The 21,123-nt window shown below is 38.4% G+C and overlaps 1 protein-coding gene across 1 annotated transcript in view; it reads left to right on the top strand.

Moving 5' to 3' along the window:
• Positions 1–3,458: 3,458 nt before the first annotated feature.
• ST6GALNAC3 (ST6 N-acetylgalactosaminide alpha-2,6-sialyltransferase 3) overlaps positions 3,459–21,123 on the top strand; it is a 188,204-nt gene continuing 170,539 nt past the window's right edge. The window contains exons 1-2 of the mRNA XM_030953567.1: positions 3,459–3,709; positions 9,380–9,500. Coding sequence (XP_030809427.1) covers positions 3,459–3,709; positions 9,380–9,500 — 372 coding nt within the window. The remainder of the gene's footprint in view (positions 3,710–9,379; positions 9,501–21,123) is intronic.

Consider the following 21,123-nt stretch of genomic DNA (forward strand, 5'->3'; position numbering starts at 1 on the left):
TTACAGTCTTGATACCAGAGTGTGGATGGAAGGAATTCTGGGGGGAGAGCAGGGGGAACAGGTTTGGGGTTTTTTCCCTTCTTTGTGAACCTACTTCTGCCAATCATACATCTACTGCTGTTAGAAGAACTGAAATCAGGCCCTGAATCTTAGAAATTAGGAATATTAACTGAAAATACAAATCAGTTGCAGAGACTGCTCTTTGAATTTGAGGGTTTTTTGTGGTTTGTGACTGTCCTTCCCCAGGGAGCCTGGTGAGAGGTGTAAGGAGGTGTCACAGATAGTGGGTATCCAAGCCCAGTGTGCACTGTTAATCAGGCAGCTGAAGAGGAGCCACATTCAGATTGCTGCCAGATGTTTTTCTCTGCACAGATTTTCAAGCTGTGAAGCCAGGGCCCTGCCAGGACTGATAAGGCTGGGCATAAAGTGCTGAAGATGGCATCATGTTGGCCCAAGGGGTAACAATACAAAAGCCTGTCACGCTTGGGGTTTAAAAAAATTTGCAGGATTGCTGGGGCTCAGTCTCATTTTTGAAAAGCAGTTTAAGCATTTAGGCAGACAATAAGAAATATCCTTGGTGCCTGATTTCTGTTTCTCTGATATCAGTGAGAATTTAGATCATAGGAGCCTGTGTGTTATTTGTAAGGCTCCCAAGGCCTCTGAGTTGCTTTTCAAGTATCTTACCTGAAGTGGTGTTTATTTTTGAAGGAGATAGTTTAAACAGGTACTTGGAGATATGACTGAGCTTTTTAGAGCTGTTGTGTGGGACTCTGAGCAGCAAGATGTGGAGATCTGAGCCCTCCTGTTCCCATTTCTGTGCAGGGGCTTTAGGGCTGCCAGCAAGGTGTTGATGCCTTTCATCTCATAAGCAGCTCTAGACCTGTGCTTATGGAGTTTGATGCTCCAATCATCCCAAAGACTACAGAATATCATTGAAATAATAATGAGGGAGATTACACTAATGCACATATAAGCCTGGCTGTGAAAGGTGAGACCAAAGGCCTACTTGGCAGAAATAAAAGACCAAAGCAAGCATCAGACAGTTTTTCCCCTGCTCTCTTCCAGCTCTTAGCAATCCTGGAGGGCAGACCTCCTGAGTCTGCAGTGGTTTCTGTTTATTCCATAACCCTTCATGAACTTTGTGAACTTGCACAATCTTCTTGTGAGCCCATGGAGTTTTATTGCATCCTGTGCCAAGGACTGCCACATGCACAGGAAACACCTCCAAATTCACTTGGTGCATCCTATTTCTGTTCTTGAGATGGACACTGAAAAACTATCCCTCCTTAGCCTCTTCATACCACTGCAGTTACTTTTTCCCCAGCCGCTCGAGGAAGGAAGATACTCAGCATAGTTTCCCTATGCAGTCCAGGGAAGTCTCCCATTACCTGAAGAGGAGTTTCTCTTTCAGTAAAAGACAATTGTTTGCAAACTTTGAGTGTGGAAAATAGTACTGCAGCATTCCATGTGACTAAATTTGACACTCATCTGGATAACATCTCTAGATATTCTCTAGCTCCTGTTGTATTTAAAGAGGTTGATGTACATTAAAGCCCCAAATGTGGACCTTGGAGGCAGGAATTTTGTTGCTAGCTATGTAACCCATGTTACCATTACCTGACCATTAGGCTGGAATGTGGGAAGTCCTGCATTTTAATCCTTTTTCAGGTTGGTTTTGTAAATGTGGCATGATCTGCTTGCATTCATTTTTCTCAATTAACCATTACCAAATTGTTTAGAGAATAGTATGTTCTTTTATCATGAGAATCAGCCAGACAGCGTGTTGTAAACAAAGAAAGGCGTTCTTTAAGTAATTTTGATACTGCTGATTCTTAGGTTTTTAAAAAATGTTAATATTTTTGATAATACTGATGTTAAACTGTCTTCATGTCTATCTGCATTAAGAAGACCTTGTAGTAAATAGTGGAGCACCGCAAAGGCCATATATTACATTTAAGTAGTAGAGAATTTTTTTACAAGTTATTATTCTGTTGAAAACTTGCAAACTTATGTCTGTAACCTTCAAGTTGTTTTTTTCAAGTCAAATTTTGGTTAGGAAGATGAAATTGTGGCATCTAATGGTTATAAATGCTTCAATGCTGGGCATATTAAATAAAGAGATAAACATCAATATCGGTTGCTTGTGAGCAGTGGTTTATAGCCTCCCACTGTCTAGAAAATATATTAACCCTTAAAATTGGACTTTCTGATCTTTTTCTAGGTATTCCAAAAGCTTAAGCTTTCCAGACAGCAACTTAGACATTATTGGGCGTATAAGGAAAACTAAAATTTGCTGTGAAGCCACATTTTATTACTATACCCACTGGTACTAGATCACATCTCTGGTTAGAAGAGTTTTGTTGATGAAAAATAGAGTCCAGGAACAAGAATGATAGGAGTGTCTTTGAAATAATGAAGAAGGGTTGTAGTTTACAGATCCATCTATATATATATATTTTGAAGCTTCCTTATCCACAAAAAATATTCTCTGTTCCAGTTCAATAACACTGTATAGCTGTGCATTTATTTTAATGCCATGGCAAGTCTACATTTATAAAAATGAAACTCTGGACCAAGGAGAGGCATCCTCCATTTCATTCTCTCCATTCCAGGTCAAGTGGCTTGACCTTTCTTGTTCTTAAAATTTTATCTTCTGTCCTTACTCGAGGACAATGCTGAGCTGAAAAAAGCCCTGCACAAAACCCAAGAAAAATTCTCCTTAAACACTACCACGAATATAAACCCCCAAAACCCAACCCCCAGACAAGAGTCCAAGAAATTTTGAGAGAACAGTGGAAGATCAGTGTAAATTACTTGCATTTTTACATCCTGCTTGTGAGCAAGTTGAAGATCTTTTTCACAGGAGTCCATACAGAACGGCATGGTTTAAAATAGTATGGAACATATCAAAGTCTTTCTATCTCTTAAATGTCTACATTTTTCACTGCAAGGTGTGACCTAGATTCTTCACTTCTTGCCTACAGCAAAGCTTTTCTCTGCCACATAAAATGAGGGTTTAAGAAAAGCTGCCCTGTAACCTGTCCTTGCAATGCAGATCCCTTTTGGAGGAATTCTGGAAGTGTCACAGGCTTTCTCATGAGGAATGGCCAGGAGGATTCTGTTTTGTACTGTAAAGAAACACAAGGAGCACAACAGGCTCTACTGTTTTTGCTTTCAGGTGGTAAGCAGAAGAAACTCCATGCTGATGAGAGGAAAGCTGATGTCTTTACAAACCACTGGTTGGGTGAAGGTGTGGGTGTGTAGGTCTTTGGAATGGGTCTGAATGTCTCTGCTGACTTTGGGCAGCAGGTTTGCTGCAGAGCCCAGGCAGGTTGGCTCCTGAAAAAGGGTCTGCACAGACCTGAACCTCTGAACTTTGGGGTAAAATGACCCTTAGGTTCAAGGGGGAATATGGGGTAGGTGATTTGGGAAGGCTGTACCTTCCCAGTACCTCAGCCATGGGGAAAGGAAGAGGGCACCATGGGCCAGGAGTTCAGGACAAGAACTCCCTGGGAAACCTCGAGAGAGGAAACCCCATAGGTGTGCCCTGGTGGGCTCTCCCTTATTCAAGTAAAGGAGCAGGACTCCTGTGTCTCCTTTTTGGACATGAACCTCTGGCATTCATGGATTTTCCTAATGCTGACAACTCAGGAGCCTTTGTACATGTTGTTATTGGAGCTCCGAGTTTTTCTTTGTTCCTTTTGCAGGGGTGGGTTTCCAGCTCTTGTTTTTCCAGCAGAAAAACTTAAATAGCTGTAGGTTCCTTCCACCCCCAGGCACATGTAAGCAATTAACTTTAACCTATAGGTATAATTGGGGCTTGAGGGAATAGTGGACGTGGTAATTTTTCCATATTGTACTTAAGAATTGTCAAAAGCCTGTAGGGACCACTTAGGACACTTCTCAATTATTGGGATTTTCAATTACCTCACCTGTCCCATTCACCTTCCAGGACAGGTGCTCAGAGCACTAACAAAATTCTAGTGGCTGGTGTTCTTTAACAGCAGACAGGTCTCCCTGTATATTCTGTCCTAGTAGAAAGTTCCTAACTAAGGAAAATACTGGATCTAATTCTATTAATCTTGAAATTTTGTCAGAGATGGTTTTGGTGAAGCCTGTGATCACTGCAATAAATACTTAGAGCTAGAAGATGGCAATGTGTATTTATTTACCCTGCAGAGTGTCCTTTTTGTTGTTTCTTGACAAATTCTCAGAGGCATTTGTTGCATGTAGGATTTGGAAGGAGGTTATTTTCCAGATAACTTGTATTTCCACTTGGCAGCTTTAATATGACCTTTGTCCTAACCGAGACTTAAGCTTTTTCCATAATTCTTAACAAATGAATGTTTCATTCTTTGAAGCTCTCTGACTTCCATTCCATTTCTCTGACCTAGATTTTGGTGGTTGGGATTGACTGCTGGGATGATCTAAGCCGCTGTCTACTAAAGCCTTAAATACTCTCCTTTGTATCATGAGAAAATTATTCCTTAGCTTCTTGTTTAGATTGTAGTCAGGAGAAACAAATTCAGATGCGTTTTTAACTCCAGTTTTCATTCCTGGGGAAGTGACCCAGCTTGGATTTTGCTTAGAAAAGAAACAAATAAAAGCGTAAACTGGATTTGCTGAGGCAGCAGACCTAGGAGAGACAAGGCAGCTCTGTGCCTTGTGCTGTGGGATCCCCAAGGCCAGGGGAATTGTTCTTCAGGTGACAGTGACACTACCGGGCTTTTAAAATCTTGGAGTGCTGGGTGCTGCCCATAACGTGCTGTCTGTCAGTCTCTGACGTCTTGGAGGAATGTTACTATGGCTTTGAGACAGTCCAGGAGTGCTGTGTGTTGACATTTGTTTTGCCTTTTTCACTTATTTTGTTCACTTTTTTTTTATCCCACCTTAATTTTTTTTTTCCTTCTTGGTGTGTTTTTTTTTTTTCTCCTTAGTTCTTTTTTTTCCCTTTTCTTTTGTCCCAAGCTATAAGCAAAACCAGGAAGGCATTATAGAAGTATATTAAAATATTGCTGTGGCTCTCCAGTGACTAAATACTTCTGCAGATAAAATCTGAAAGTTTGGAGGACCTAATTTACAGTTTGGTAAATGGATTGGAAAAAAGCAGGATGATAAACTTGCTAATAAAAAATGAAGCTTCGCTGTTTTTGACAGAAATAATTTACATATGGTATTATCTGCCTCTCAGTGTTCACACAGGGAACACTAAATGTAAATATTACTGAGGTCTGGAAGAGAACATGTAATAATGAAGGATGGATGTGTGTTTGAGAGAAAGGGAGGTAAATATCTGGACTGATCCCAGCCCGCTTCTGGCTTGCTTACGACACTGAGGATATGGGCAGAGAGGAAAGACTGTTGATGGGTTAACAACTGTACACATGTTCCATTAGGATTCAATCCTTTGTAGGATGAGAGGAACATCTTGGTGTCTTGGCTTATGGCCAGCAGTTATCTGAAGATTTAATGAAATTCCATTTTATTAAAGTAGGAATCTGGAAAGGCAGTGAGTGGATCTGGTGTATGGAGGCACTTGTAAACAGACAACACCTTTGGTTATAAATAGCTCTTACCACACCTCGGTGTTCATGTGTACTATTTTCTCTCTGGGAATCCCTCTGGTGACAGACACACCCATATCACACCGTGCTGTGGGGAAGTTGGGCATTATATTAATTAGATCCAGCCTGTGTGCACTGGTGGCTGTAGCTGATCACTATTCCACATTTTCATTCTGATGCAGAAGAGCCCATATTGAGTTGCAGTTGTCTTTCTTCTCATTTTCATGGTTAGGCTCCTGCATGAAAGGATGTCTGCAGTAATTTTATTTCGAGGTTTGGTTTCATTGCCTTTTTACAAAAGTGAATGTCAAGGATGACAGAACTTTTATTTTCTGTTAGCCTTTCTTAACCCTTTGCCAGTGCTCTGCAGCATGCCATCCCCTTTAATTCTGTTGAGTATAATTAATGCAGAGTTAGAAATAATGATGCTTCATATTTGTTTTTATGAACAGTTTTGTCTTTTTAAAAGGTTTGTCCTGTAGGAGCCCCTTGAAGTATAAGGCAGAAACAACTGTGGCTGTCATTCAGTAGGACAATGCAGCATCCTAGTTTGTGTCTTAAGATTTTTCTTTAAGATATGATAAATGATTGTTTGTCACTTCTCTTTCACTTGTAATGGATGGCATTGTTGGATGGCATCTAATAACTGTAGATTCTCAGTCATATCAAGGGTTTTTTTGGTAGTTTTTTCAGCATAAATGCAGGTCTAATTACATGAAGATTCACTTTTTGATACCCGTGAAGAGACAAACATGGAAACAAAAAGCATTTATTTTTAGGGATAATAATTTAATAAGAGTGCTGGAAGCATACTAACCCGACTTCAGGTTCCCTTTTATTAAGTGTCTGCAAAGGAATAGAGGTTGCCAGTACTATGAAGTCTCTTCAATTAAATCTGAAGTCTTGTGGTGCAATTTAGAGCCTGCTGTTAGTGTATTTAATTAATGGTGTGGCTGTAAGTATACTTTTGAATGACATCTGTTGCTAAAGATTCTGTAATTTTAGACTTAAATGTTTGCTGGGTCCTAATTCAGCTGCATTTTCAATTGTTTCTCTATTCATATGGTAATCAGGCTGCTCAAGAGTTGCTAATTATTACCACTGTTGTTTAAAGAATGCAGTGAGCAAAAGCATGTCTGTGACCAGATGCTTTTAGAGATGTAAGCATTAAGATGATAAAGCTCACATAATTCACAGCCCATCACGGGCAGGGAGATGATTAGAAAGCAGCTAAGCCTGTCTTGTCAACCTTCATGCTGAAAGGAGAAAGAAAGTCTGTATTTGTAAGCAACATGATAACATTTTAACCCAGAGATGAATGTCAGCATTTCCATAAATCTCCAATTTAGAAAATTAAAATACTTTGGGGGACCATAAAGGGCTGAAGCTGACGTCTAGTTTCAGTTCTGTGCTGCTACAGAAGACAGGCTGTCAAGGACGTTCAGTTTAATTGCTGAGAGAAGTCAAGCCCAGAATTAAAAGAATGAGTAACTCTAGTGATGAGGATTTCATGTTCTATGTGGATTCAGCTTGTAAACTCCCTTCCTCTCCCTGTCTTCTTTTATCTTTCTACCTTCACTTCAGGTCCTTCCATCTGCCTCCTTCCCAATTTGTTTTCACCACTCTTCCTCAGTAGCTCTGGGTCTGCTCTACTTTCGGTGCTGATAGCAGCTCTAACAGGCAATATGTGCATTTCCCTGGAAAATCTGACTTTGCTCTGGCTGCTGCATTTGGGGCTTTTCATGAGCACCTGTCAGTTTGCAATCTGTGCCATTAGTCAGTATGTTACCTTCGGGCAAGCGTCTGAGATGCCTTTCAGTCTTCATCTTCCTCTCTGACGGAAGATGCTTTGCTACCCACATTCCAGTGTAAATAGACCATTATTTTCTGGAAATTTCCAATTACTGACGGATTTGAAGATGGACAATGAAAAGCAAGCTGAGTCCCCTGCTCACTCACCTCTCAATTCGAATTTCATTTTTTCAGTTTTTTTCCTATCAGCTTCAAAGTGTCAGCTGATATTTTCTTATTATTTTTCTTTGGGTATGGTATGTGCCAGTGCTGCAGCCTGGAGGAAGTATCACTCCTGCAGAGCTGAATAGGGAGACACTGGAGGAAGCTATTTAGGAGACAAGATAAGGAATAGATTATTTTGCACTGATTTGGCTTTGACTTTGCCGGCTCATGTGTCCGTGAGAATAAAAATCCAGTGAAACAGGTTGGAAAAAAAAAAAGTTGCCTGTCAGAAACAGGCAAAGTTACTGGGTGATAAGAGGGAATGTAATTACGTTGTTGCACTTTTAGAACTCCACTGTCTGACAGTTCTCACACAAGAGGGCGCTCCGGGAATTTTAAAAGAAATCTTGGGATCTGTTAGGACTCTTTTTAAATGCATGTGTTTTTTAATATGCCGTTTTCAAAGCTCTGGTGCTTTAACTAGGGTTCAGTCTCCGAGCCTTAGAAAGCAGTGTCTCCCTTCTATATTTACGCACACAGTAATTAATAGAAATAACCGTTCTTATTATGACTTCTAACTAAATGCACTCGGTGAGAAGGAATGATTGGCAATGAATCTGAGCAACATAACCATGCAGATTTTGTTAACAGCTATATAAATAGTGGGTATTTACTCTCCTGTAAGATGTAGTGTTTGAATAATGTCAGTCAGAAACATGACCTAGTTTTCATTTTCTGACAAAGCCAATCCTTGTATTGGGAAAGCACTGTTGCATTTCTAGTACCTGGGAAAAACGCCCTGCTTTTAGGCTAATATAGAAAAAAAGCATTGAGAAACCAGAATCTCCACAGAAAATCACAGCAGGAAGATTGTGCTGTAAGGACTTTCGTTTGTTATTGTTAGGTGTGGGTTTGTTGAGTTTTTTTGGTTTTATTGTTTGGTTTGCAAATTAAAGAAGTATGTTCAGCCAAGAGCACTGTCTTGGGTACAGTCAGAACACAGGGTAGGACATCTGGTCTGTAGCTGAATTTGGAAGGCAGAAATAAAGTGTGGTGATACAATGTGAAAGGTGGAAATTCCATTTCTTACTGAGCTTATCTCATCTGTTGTCACTTAGGTCTGATGGCATTTGAATGCTCGCTAGCCTGGTTAGAACTTGGACTGGATGATGTGAAGCTGAAAGGCAATGTAGGTCAATTAGCATCACCCATTTCTTAACATTTCTTAGCATGGAAACTGGGAAGAGTTAGTGAGAGAACACTGACTTTCTGGGAAGACAAATGTGTTAAATCTGGTTTTGATTTTCTTGAGGCTCAAGGGAGCAGACTCTTCCATTTCTCCAGAAATGCACACCCTTTCCCATGAATTTCTTACCTCCTACCTACAGTGTTTTTGAAGGGAGAACACGTGCTTAGCAGAGCACAAACCATAGTTAAGCACAGGTGTTAATGCATTAGTTTTGCAATGCAGTGTTCTTCTAGGCCTTTTGTGAGTATTGAGACAGGCAATGTTTTTCTCCTGATGTCTGGGCATGCAGATTAGTGCTCTGTCTTTCAGGGCAGGAAACTGGAGGAAATCGGTCTCACCCTCTAACCTTCCCAGTGAACGATGCTTTGTTTTGCAAAATTAACAGGTAAACAACCATAAATAATCCCATTACTGGTGCTATAGCTGTACAGTCCTTTGTTTGAGGATATTTTTCAGCGTCTGTAAATGTGGGTGATTGCTTTTAGGAAGGTATTTAACATTCAACCTCTATTTTTCCCTGGTAATGAGTTCTGTGGCCTAGTAAGCTAATGTGTTAAAAGAGTATTTGCTGTTAATTCACTTGTTTTGCTTCTTATCTTCTGTCTTTCAGATTCAGTGACTGGCCTTGTTCTTCACCTGTTGATAGGCTTACAGTCCTGGGCAGGACCTCTGTCATCAGCCCTGTGATCTTGCCCGAAGGCAGGATCAGCTGTATTTGCTCCTTTGGGCTCGTGATTGTCTAACTAGTTCCTAACACCTTCAATAAGCCAGACCTTGCAGGCTAAACTGTTGTATTTCATTACAGTCTGAAAATGTTGTCCTTATCGGCCTTGCTGAAACTTAATCCCTTTACTGCTTGTACTTTTATGTGTTTGAAGCATATCGAGTTGTCATCTCTCCTTTGAATTAATGGAAGTGCTAACCCCAGCCTTTCCCAATATTTTTTTAGAATCTCTGATCTGATCTTCCTCATTGCTTATCGTTCTTTGGATTCCCCATTTCATTTCCATTTTTTTCATGTGTGATGCTCAGAACTGAGACTGATATTTTAACTGATATTTTACAGTCTTGCATTAGAACAAAAGTATTTTCAGATGCTTCTGTATAGAGATCCTATGTGACACTCAATTTTTTTTTCAAGGCAGATGGAGGCATTTTAAGTTGCAAATTGCTCATTGGGTCTTTAAGGAAGTATATTTCAGCTTTGCTGTTCTCATGCTCTTAATCAAACTTCCAGTGTGATGAGTCCGGTCTTATGTTTCCTTTATAAGCAGGCTCACTCCAGATTTTTCAGTTGGTTACATGTGCTGCTGCTGTAGAAATCCAGTTCTTCTGTTTCTTCTAAAATGAGGGTATCAGAACGGACTTTGTATCATTTGCTGTCAATTTAATAATATCTCAATACTTTCAGTAGTTCCCACTCCTTCACAATGTTAATCAATTGCTTTATTTATCTTCAATCTTTAATCCACCATAAACAGGAACTGTAAAATCCAGGGTTTTGTTTGTTTTTTCTTGCAGTGCTTGTATTTAGCCTGGAAACTGGCAATAATAGTTTGAATTACTCTCTTCTACGTATATTACACTTCTCAAAGTTTCCCTTTTATCTTGATTGGGAAGAATAGAGTTCATGATTGAAATTTCTCTAGTACCTACCATCTTCTTCCCTTTACCTAAGTAATTAGATGTTATGTTCACATGTTGCTATTCTACTCCTAGACTAGTGTTTTTCCCTTTTCAAAGGAGTTTTGAACATAATAGTAAGCACAAAACATAGTTTTTTTTTTTTTGAGGAGGAGGAATAGATTGAAGGTTTTCCAGCTTCTTGATCTGTCAGATCGAAGTGAGTCTTCTTAAAAAGCAACTTGCCTTTTCCTATTTGTTTTTACATTTTGTGCCTTTCACCATGAATTGCACCAGTTCTTTTTTGATTCACATTTCCTAAATCTCTGTTTTATATTTTTTGATCTGAAGCCCAGGCAAGCACAACACATGGGAAACAATCAAAATGTTAATGTAATTTTCAATTACTTTAAGCCCAGCCCTAGTGCACTCTTCCTAGAGAATGACCTTCATTTTTGTCCCTGCAGGGAAGAAATCTTCCTTAGGCAACTATAGGGCATAATATGCTACTGTTTTTTAAGCAGAATTCCCCATTGATTTCTTCAGGGAGTTCCACTTAAAATGCGACATCACGGCAGAGCTCAGTCTAGTTACTTATATCAAATGGAAGGATGCAGTTCACATACATTTTTGAATCCTGTGTCTAAGCTGCAGTGGCCACTAGAGGGAATGAGAGATCTCAGACGTTTACATTTCAAAAGAAACATTTTTTTTTCCTCTGGTTGTTTTTAGATTAATCTCTAAGAAATAACTGCTAATCTATATTAGCTCATTTTTTTTTAATTATAAGAAAATAAATCATGTGCGTAAATGTTAGTGATTCTTATCTCCACTGTGTGTTTTCTGGCTCTTCAACAAAAATCAGGTTGGTCCCAGAAAAGGATTTGCAAATCATCAGTACAAAAAATTAAAAATAACAGGGATTGTGGTTAAAGAGATGTGTTTCTTCTGCCCCCCTGAGAGCTCTAGAGCTACTGGCAAAATACTGAATTAATGTTGCAAACTGTTGGGGCCTTCCCTGTCAGATTGTTTATGCCAGCTACTAATGACTATAGAAGAGTAGGCATTTTATGTTACTAAAAAATCTAAATTGCATTCCAGACAGGTTGACACTGATGCTTCAAATTGTGGGTTTGCAAGATGATAATTCCTAATCTCGATAGAAAAGAGATGTCAGATTCAGTTTTACTAAGGGACTGATTGTACTTTGCCTTTTAACTCTAGAATGCTACAAAAACAATCCACTCTTTTTGGCTTTAAATGTATTTTCCTCTCACTCTTTTTCTGTCTGTAAGTAAACATGGTGTACCTAGCAAATGTGTTCCTTTAAGTTTCTGTAAGCATGACTTAATATTACACAACCTCAATATTTTCTCTTAGCTGTCATTAATCCTGAATATGCATTAGGAATTGAGCATGAGGATGTTTGAAGGAGATTGGTGCTCCAAGAAATGGCGACTTCCTTTGGAGGGGGGATAAAAAAAGGCATTTTCTAGATTACCTTAAGATTCACTCAGGTCTCTGTGGTTCTTTGGAGAAACTGGGGGAAAAACTAGGAATGTTAGAGTAATTTAGTGTTTTCCATATATTTCCACATAAGCACACACGTGAGTAGAAATGGCAAGATAGTGTGAAGTTTGTCCTTCACATATCCAGAATGCTATTAGGCTAAGTGGTTCAGGATCCTGAAAATAAATAAATTTAAAAAATCTGATGTTATGTTCTACAACATTTGTTGAGGTTCATATGAATTCTAGTCCCATGTGCTCCAAAGGATACACATCCTAAGTGTGTAATACAGCTAACACAACAAACCAAATTGTTTAAATATCCCTTTTGAAGGGGGAGGAGGAGTGGTATTGGTGAGAAAATCCTAATAATGAGAGCTTTTGGGGTGTTTTGATAGCAGCTACTGTAATCATGAAAAGTGGTGAGCATGCTGTTATAGCCTTTTCAAGATGAATAATGTTACACTTAAAAAGAGGCTTAGGATGAATTTACTGATAAAGCAAGCTTTTATAAGGTCTTCTGTATATACAATACTTACTGGCACTCAACCAAATTATCTAAAAGAAATATGTGCATGCCTTAAAAGAAATAACTTTAGGCTGTCTTATGACTTTCAAAATACATACTAATTTAAGAAGAATAGGTCTTGGTATCTTTTGTCCTGAAATAACTGGCCTAACCTCAGTATTTGTACAGTGCATATTTGGATGGCTTGCGAATATTAACATGATCCAAATTGTTACCCTGTGCAAACATTTACTAAGGCAATGTGAGGTAGAGTCTGTAGTTTGATGGAACTTAAAATGCCAATTAAAAATGATGACTTATTTAATGCCAACAGGCCATACCCTGCAGTGCTTACTCAAGCAAAATTCTAATTGACTCCAGTGGGAGGTTTGCTGAAGTGAGAATGGTGGAGGGAGGAAGGGGCATAAGCAAAGGCACAACCTCAAATACTACTCCAGGCATCATAAGGGGCAGCATCTTGTATTCCCTGGCACCAGCAAGGAGCCTGTCTTGCTTACAGAGAAAGATTGAAAGAACAGGGATTTCCCTGCCTATATCTGGATATTCCCTCACTTAAGGGAATATTTTTGGGGAAAACTGGCTATTTATTGAAAATTGCAGGTTTAATAACAAAGAAATAACTCATGAGCTCCTATGTGTTTTCACAAGTGGACATGGGATGATGAAATTGAGGGCAGAAGTGGAGATGGCATTAAAAAGTGCCCACAAAAGTAAAACTTTACAAGAATCTGTTTGGTTTTTTGTTTATTTGGGTTTTTTTAATGATCTAGAAACAAGATACCTCAAGAAAAAAAAGTTGCAAACAAACAAAAAATGTGATTTCCATCTCTCTTAGGCTTTATTTATGCTCTTCTGGTTCTCCATATCCTGCTTCCAGAAGCCAGAACAGCCTCTGCATTTCATTGTGACTTAGTAAGGTATAAGGAATGTCATCCTAGTGATGTTCTGTTTGCTGTCCTGTCCATTGTTTGACAAGTACTTTGATGGGCTTTTTGAACTGCAAATAAACTATCTGTTGAAGATTTTGGTTGCTACTACTTGAGATGTGCTCACTAGACAGACAAGTTGGAAGGTTTTTCTCTGGCTTTGTCACTGGAGTTATTCCTAAATGCTTTTGACAGTACCAAAAACCCTAGAGAGCAGACCTGATTGATTACTATTGACTGACAGATTAGTTGGTTTGTTTGGGCTTTTGCAGGTAGTAACTTACTCTCTATTCAGTGTGCACCTATAAATTACAATGGTTTAGTTACCTTTATTTTTAATAATGTTTTAATTTAGTATGCTTCTTGCACAGCTTTACTACTGCTGCATTTAAGTCAGCAAAACAACTTTATTGCAGACCAGTACACATTAAGAGGTGAGTGGTGAGATGTTAAAAATAGTAAGACATACTTCTGGAAGTTCTGAAACCTGAGACAGGACAATTTAAAAGACTTGAATTTTCTATATCTACATATTTTTAAATTATAAAAGCTTAAATGTGGACATTTGTAATGGATTATATAGCTCTCTAGTAGTCTTTGTTTTACCTTCTCCACTTTGTTCTCAGAAAACAGAAATGGCTTGATTATAAGGGAGAAGTGAAAGCTGAGTTTATAAGGTCCTCTTGAAGACCTTTGCCATTTATTGTCAGAAATACTGGGTTTTTCTACTAATTTACTGTATCATTTTGAGCAAATTATGTCTCACTCAGATTTACCATCTTTGAGACTTTATTTTTCATTTTTTAAAATTCTTGAATTTTGCTAATTACCCTGTGAGATAAGTAGGTGATCTATTTAGGGAAGAAAAAACTGCTTTTATGTGCATGTGCTGTTCCTGCAGTGGAGATGTCAGCTGTTGCCTTGGTGGTAGAGGATTTAACCAGGGGGATGGACATGTCAAAGGGACAGGAAACACCCATGTTCAATGCAGGTTCATTTTTTTATCCTTTTCTGATCTCCATACAAGAGGAAAATTGGCAACTCTGCATTGGAATGCTGAGCATTAAATTTAGAGAAGGAGCAAATATAAATAACATCTCTGTTTTTAGAGATGACATCTCCACCTCTGTGGTATCTTTCTAGCACAGAGTGTTGAAGTTATCTGAAACTCATTTCCCTTTGATGAATGTTGGGGGTTTTCCTCCTCTTTGTGATCTTGTTTCTTAAATGACATATTTAAGACGAGTGCTCAGTTGATTTAGAGCTCTTTACTCAATGCCATCTAAAACTATGCTTAAATCACTGGAAATTTTTGGAATAGATTTTGACATCAGCAGTACTGTATTTTGCAAGAATTGTACTTAAGTAAGACTTTGTGCTAGATCACTGCTAAAAACGAGAAATGTGCAGTTACCGTAAATTATTTTTTTTTGATAGTGGTGTGACACTCCATTGTCATACTCCATTGTGACTGTGACAGTTGTCACACAGCCATAGATCATGGTAACAGCAGTAAATAAGCTGGGCAATAACCCTGTATAGATGGTGCTTAAAATACAGTTCTTATGCTGATGTACCCTGCTCCCAGACTGCTGCTTTAAATGGTGCCATGTATTATGCAAGTCTGTAGCATTTACCTGGCTACATTTAGATTTTAGTATTTAATATGCTTAAAAGCTAATAATTTTTAAAAGTATGTCTAATTCTGTGATTAGAGTTAGCTAATTGTTAATTAGTAATTTATTATTCTGTCAAGAGGCTTTTTTAATAAAGGTTGTAGTTTGGTCTTGTTTTTCTTTTTTATTGTGATAGGAAATTTCCATGGACTATTGAGAATATTCTCCAAGTCATGAAAGATCCTGCTTATGTTCTTTCATGGAGTTTCTTTCATAAGAAGAGGTTGGTTTTGAATTTCACAGTGTAATGAAATGCAGCACCATCAATATACTGCACAAAAATACAGTGCCTTGCTGATCACTGGAAACAAAAATCCCACCCCCTGTGGAAATTTAAGTTCTCTTCAGCATGTGAACAGACTCTCACCAACAGTTAGTAGTACTTACTCAGTGTTTCCTTATCAAATGCCTTCTAATAAATAACTGCATGTCTTTTAAAAAAAATGAGATGTCAAGGCAGTAATTGCATATAGGCCTTGGATTTAATGTGATGGTGATGTTTGTGTTCTGTTGCTTTAACATGAAGTTGTTAGGAGAGCTGACAGCTATTTAGGTGGCTCATAATAAGAGAATGTTTCATGTAACAGCTCTGGTTTTGTAGATCAATTTTTCTATTGAATTTTTGCATTTTGTATCTGAAAATTTAATTTATTGTATCAAAACCTGATTTAAATAGACTTGCAATTCAGGGCTGACTTTGATCTGTCTCTGACTAAAAAACTGAACAGCTTTATCTTTCTATCATTTTATTTTGCAGTAATGCAATAGCTTCAAGTGCTTAAAAACCACAGTGATTTAAATATTATCTTTTTCCTTATCTTTTTTGTTGTTTTCTTTAATTTAACAGTTCAGGTGAAATGATGAAAACTGTGCAGACTTAAAAAAAATTTTAATGGTTGATTGTAAACTTGAGTTAAGTTTAAGAAACAGTGTGAGATTTTCTTGCCTTTGACTGTAGCCTTTAGTTTCATTTGATTTCCACTTGTGTTTTTTGTGGAGGTTGTGTTTTGAATGCATATTTAAATACTTAACCATGTGCATGGGTGTCTGCAGGGCTGGTGGCTGCTGCAGTCCTTCTGCTGACATTGGAGGCCTCTAGTGATCCTAAAATCAAGGCCATTCAGAACTGGATTCCAGGGCAGCAGCAGATGGTTCTGGGGGCTAAACTGTACCCACTTAAAGCGTGATGATTGGCCAATATTTTATAGACCTTTTTTTTTCACCCTTAAGGTTTGCTTCTTGGTAAATATCTTATGTGTGGCCCTTAAAAAAGACATGCTTGTTAATAAAAATGGGTTTAAATGAGTTTGTTCTCCTGAAAGGCTGCCTGTTTCCAAGACCTATGCCAACTGAAACATGTCCTTCTAATTATGACTGTAGGGAGACCAAGCAAATAAAAGACTTGACTGTGCTTGTGGCAGTCATTCATTGCACAAGAGGACACACATGGAATTCATTCTCATTATTACTTTCACAGCTTGGACACTGATGGCTTTTCTCTTTTGCTCTGGTTGTGCACTCTTGCTGTTTGAGCTGTCCTGTTGAGCATCCTTTTATGTTCCTTAGAGATTGTAAATGTTTGTTTTCTAGATTTGTTCTGTTTAAAGAATAATAATTATATTTGCTTTGTAGTAACTCTGCCATCTAATCCATATTAAACAGTGCAACTATACATGTAGAGTGGTTTCCAAGGAAACCTCACCCCCTCTCCTGCCCCTGAACCCCTCCTGGAACTATAGAAAGTGAAGTGTCTTACTTTAATCACGCCCTATTTTTGCCATCCTAATCCTGAACTCATATTTCCCACAAAATTGTAGTTTTTAAATGTTTGCAGTGCTGTTGTGAAGTTTATCGTGCACCAAATGATTTAAGATACGTAAATAGTATTGGAACAAATTACTGCCTTCATTATGACAGACTGCAGATGAGTACATTACACTACTTAGTCTCAGACTCTTTAACTAAAATACTGTGATTGTTTTCCATCTAGTGGTTCTGTAATTACTCTTTCTTCATGTTCACTGTAAAAAGTAAGACAGCATTTTTTTAGTCTCTTTAAATGGCACAGTCAATATAAATCTTGTGCATTGTTGGGAAGATGATCAATTATTTCATTTATGTACCCATGTGAGTAGAATGGTGGGTTAGTTGGCTAAAATTTGGCAAAGAGACTTTCTTATTGTTTTGTAAGCATGTCCTGTACAGACCAGAGAGTGTATCTGAAAAATGCCACATCTTTGCTCACTGAAGTTTTCAGAAGTCTGGTAAAGTCAAACACACTTCTCCAAGGACTCTTTGCCATTGCTTTGAATTACTCCTAAGGAAATTACTTAAAGAGCTTGGAGAACTGAGATGGTAAGGAATGTAGTGCAGAAATAATTGATCCTTTTGGTTTATTAGGTTGTGTCCCTGTTGTGGAAGTTTTGTCAATAACAATAAGACTGTAGAGATGTCTGTCTGCAGTTACTCTGTAGCTAGATCAAACATTTCATGGGGTTCTAGCTATGTGATTTCTCCCTGAAGAAGGTGATGTATTATTTAATTTGTAACCAAGTCCTGGGACATCTTGAAGAACAGTGTTGTTATTTATCTTTGCTACTGCAGGCAAAAGTTCACTGGTTATGTACAGCACTAGCTTGAGTTCGTGAAAATCAGGCTTGTATACAGTTGATAATGATTTTGGAATATTTTCAGAGCAGAATTAAACAATTAACTTTTAAATTTGATTTGAAAGCATAATGTGTTTGAAGGAAACCTTTGAGTGTGGCGTTTACTGATTTTGTGCTTGTAGTTCTTACAGAGTGATTTGATTTATTTCATAATATTTTAAAAATGTATTTGCTTTTAGATACCAGCCTAGCACAAGAAAAATATTTCCTCAGTCGGTACCAACACTCCCACTTTTTTCTCTAGGGGTAATGAAGATCTGTTTGCCTGGAGTCAATGCTGAGGTGTGTTACCTCACAATTAGCAAGTGCGCTTACTCAGGGTTGCTCTTTACAACTGTTTGGATGCTGGAGAATTAAACTGATTCTATGTTGACATTTAAAATGTTTCAGCACCCCATACAAAATCTGTTGCTGCAATTGGTATGCTGGCTTTTCTGCATTAGTCACATTGTGCAAAGTAGTTTCTGATGCTTTCCTTTAGTAACCTTCATATGGTAAATTAAACTCTGAGTTCTAAGTATCTGATTGTACTGACCTTCACTTCAAGGAGGTTTTTTGTTTAAGCTTCCAGCCTTCCATCAGACAGAAATACCATCGCCAATAAAAATAAAATAAACACCTAGTCCTGCACCTCCTGCACCCTCTGCTTCCTTGAACAGAAGTGTTCGTGAATGTATAGCTCTTAGTTGGGCAAATACAGGCAGCCTGCTGCCTGCATTTACATTTTAAAATTTACTGCAGTGAGGGTCGTTCCAATTCAAAAGAGAGTATTTGGTAAATGAATTGGCAAGCAGAATGACTGTAGTGTTTAAAGGAGCTCTGCCAAAAATTGGCTGAAAAATGTTTGTTGTCTGGTTGCACCTATTAAAATGAGAAGGGAGAAAAGACATTTGGATTTATTAGAATAAAATATATAAGACTCCCTTAGTCAGTGAAGAAACTGCCATATTCTAGCATGTAGTTTCTTGTGATCTCTGCACTGAAAATATTAATGAAGTGAGAAGAAATTTGATGAGCAATAGCAATCAAGGACAAAGTGTCTAATGAGTGATGTAGCCATAAATGACAGTTACTTTGATAACTGTTCTAGAGAAGTTACAAAACCCTTGTCCTGAAATGCCAGTTTAGTGTAGGCCATATAGCACATTCAAAATATGCCGTGAATAGGTCAGAACAATGTGAAGGAAAATCACCCTGGAAATCAGGAGACCCAAATCTAGTGAGAGAGGTGGGAGTTTTTCTCTTGTGGTCAGTCATGCAATCATGGAATGCCAGTATTTGTACCAAAGTGTTTGTCTCTTCATCTTCTGGCAAGTGGGCTCCAGTGAGCAACACAGTCTCAGGATCTCTGGTTCTTCATCAGTTGAGGAATGGAGCCTCTGCCCAATATTTGTATGACACTTGTAATAGGAACACAAAGAAACCCTTTGAACTGTGTGCAGTTCAGGTTTTACTTGTAGGAAGTAGAGACTGGAGGTAATTATTTACATTTGTTTCAGATTAGTTGTTTCCTGACCTTCCTAAAAGAGATAATCTTTCCTTGTTTGTTCTTTTGTACAGCCATCTATTTTATTTATTCTTCCACTTTCTAAATGGAAAAGAACAGTAGGTAGGAAAGGAAGAGCTTTGCTTTTTGGATGGAAACCTGCATAACATGGCTAAGGGGTGCACTCTCTTCTTACAACTCAGGGTCTATATCCAGATTAATCAAAGGGACCCTGGGGGTAAAATTCAAGGCTCTTCTAGACTACAGAAGATGGTGTAGAGGTGAAAAACCTCCCCAGAAATTTTCCAGAGGTGACAAACCTCCCCAGAAATTTCCCTGCCACAGTCCTCTGCCACTTAGAGTAAAGGAGATTTAGTTCTAATCTGGCACTGTGTGATTTGTTTTGTACTCAATGAGAATTTAGCCTCACATTTTGCTCTGGTTCACGGATATTTCTATGGTCATACTAGCAAAATACAAAGCATAGTATTAAATTTTTAGTCAGGAGGATTGTTTTTTATTTATTAAAACAAGGTAGGACATCTTTGTGAAAAGAGTAGATAAAAACCATATTTTCTTAGCTGTATTGTCCAATCCTCAGGATTTTTATGCTTGAAACAGTTGCAAGTTAATACCTGGCAGTAAATACTAAATCCATGTGTGGTGACTGGCAGATTAAGCACTAGGGATTCCAGTGGAGATTAGACCACACGTTTTGAAAAATGCAGATGTCAGTACTATTTTACATCACAGTGCTGAGTTTAGCTGCCTAATGTTTTGCATATAAACGGAGGCTATTATATCATCCTTTTCTTCTTTATTTTTATTTTTTTCTTTTTTTGGTGTCCCATTTTCTCATTTTAGTTGCTTCACAGTGGTGCTTTTGGCACTGTTGATCCTCACAGAGATCAAGTGATAACTGGTGCAGCACAAACATGAAAGGCAGTATAAGGCTGTGAGCCCACTACATGAGTTAGGCAGGTGGTCTTCTGGTTGAATCTGAGGGAGGAGGAGAAGGAGCTGGGAGATTTGAGAGGGAGTTGAAATCAGGTAATTTAGTGGCAGAATAAAAGTAGGGAAACAGAGATGGAAAGACTAAGTGAGACATGGCTTTGGGAAAGTTGTGCCATACGGATATGATCCTTTTCAGAGCTCTCGCCTTTCACCTGAGTTGCTCACAGTTTTCTAGATAACGTGTTTATGTGCTAATATCAGATGCACTTTATGAGTATGCTTATGAATCCATGTGAAGTAAGTAAAAGTCATAAAAGAAGTACTTCTGGCCTTGAAGCCTTAAAATCAATGTGGGGAGAAGGGAGTCCATAAACCCAGCAAAGTGAGAGAATGGATTCACTTTCACCAACCAAGAGTGGAGCCAATTCTAAACAGAACCATCCAGATGTAACAGATCACCACTGCTCACTGCTGCTTCAGGATCTGCTGAACAAGAACAAATGGTGCTAAAAAGTCCAGTAATATTATCAACAGACCTGCTGTGTCACATGCATGCCATTAGTGACTCTTGTTAGCTTTCATTGCACTCCAGAGATGGAACAGTGCTCCAGGGGGACAGTGGCCTTGCATCACTGTGTTTAAGGAGAAATTGTCTCTCTCTCTCAAAATAACTGTTTTGCTTCGTTTTTGTCAGATGTTCTTTAATCTGTACCTACTGGAGGTGTGCAATTAAAGGTTCCTTGGCATGTTTCTTTCCTCCAGTGAACCCTGAAAGAAACTAGCTTTTATTATGTAGAACTCTGCATTAATGTGATGATTATATTGTATTTCATACGTCACGGTTTCTGATAATTTCCTGCCAGGAACGAATTCCTGTTCCGCACTCTGCCTATACTTCTTATGTATTTTGACTTTGGTGAAATCAGGGTTCCTTGGGAGCATCAAAACCAGGTCGTAGCTGACATCTGGATATGAAATAGGTC

The sequence above is a fragment of the Camarhynchus parvulus genome, chromosome 8, assembly GCF_901933205.1.
Source record: "Camarhynchus parvulus chromosome 8, STF_HiC, whole genome shotgun sequence".
Lineage (NCBI taxonomy): Eukaryota > Metazoa > Chordata > Aves > Passeriformes > Thraupidae > Camarhynchus > Camarhynchus parvulus.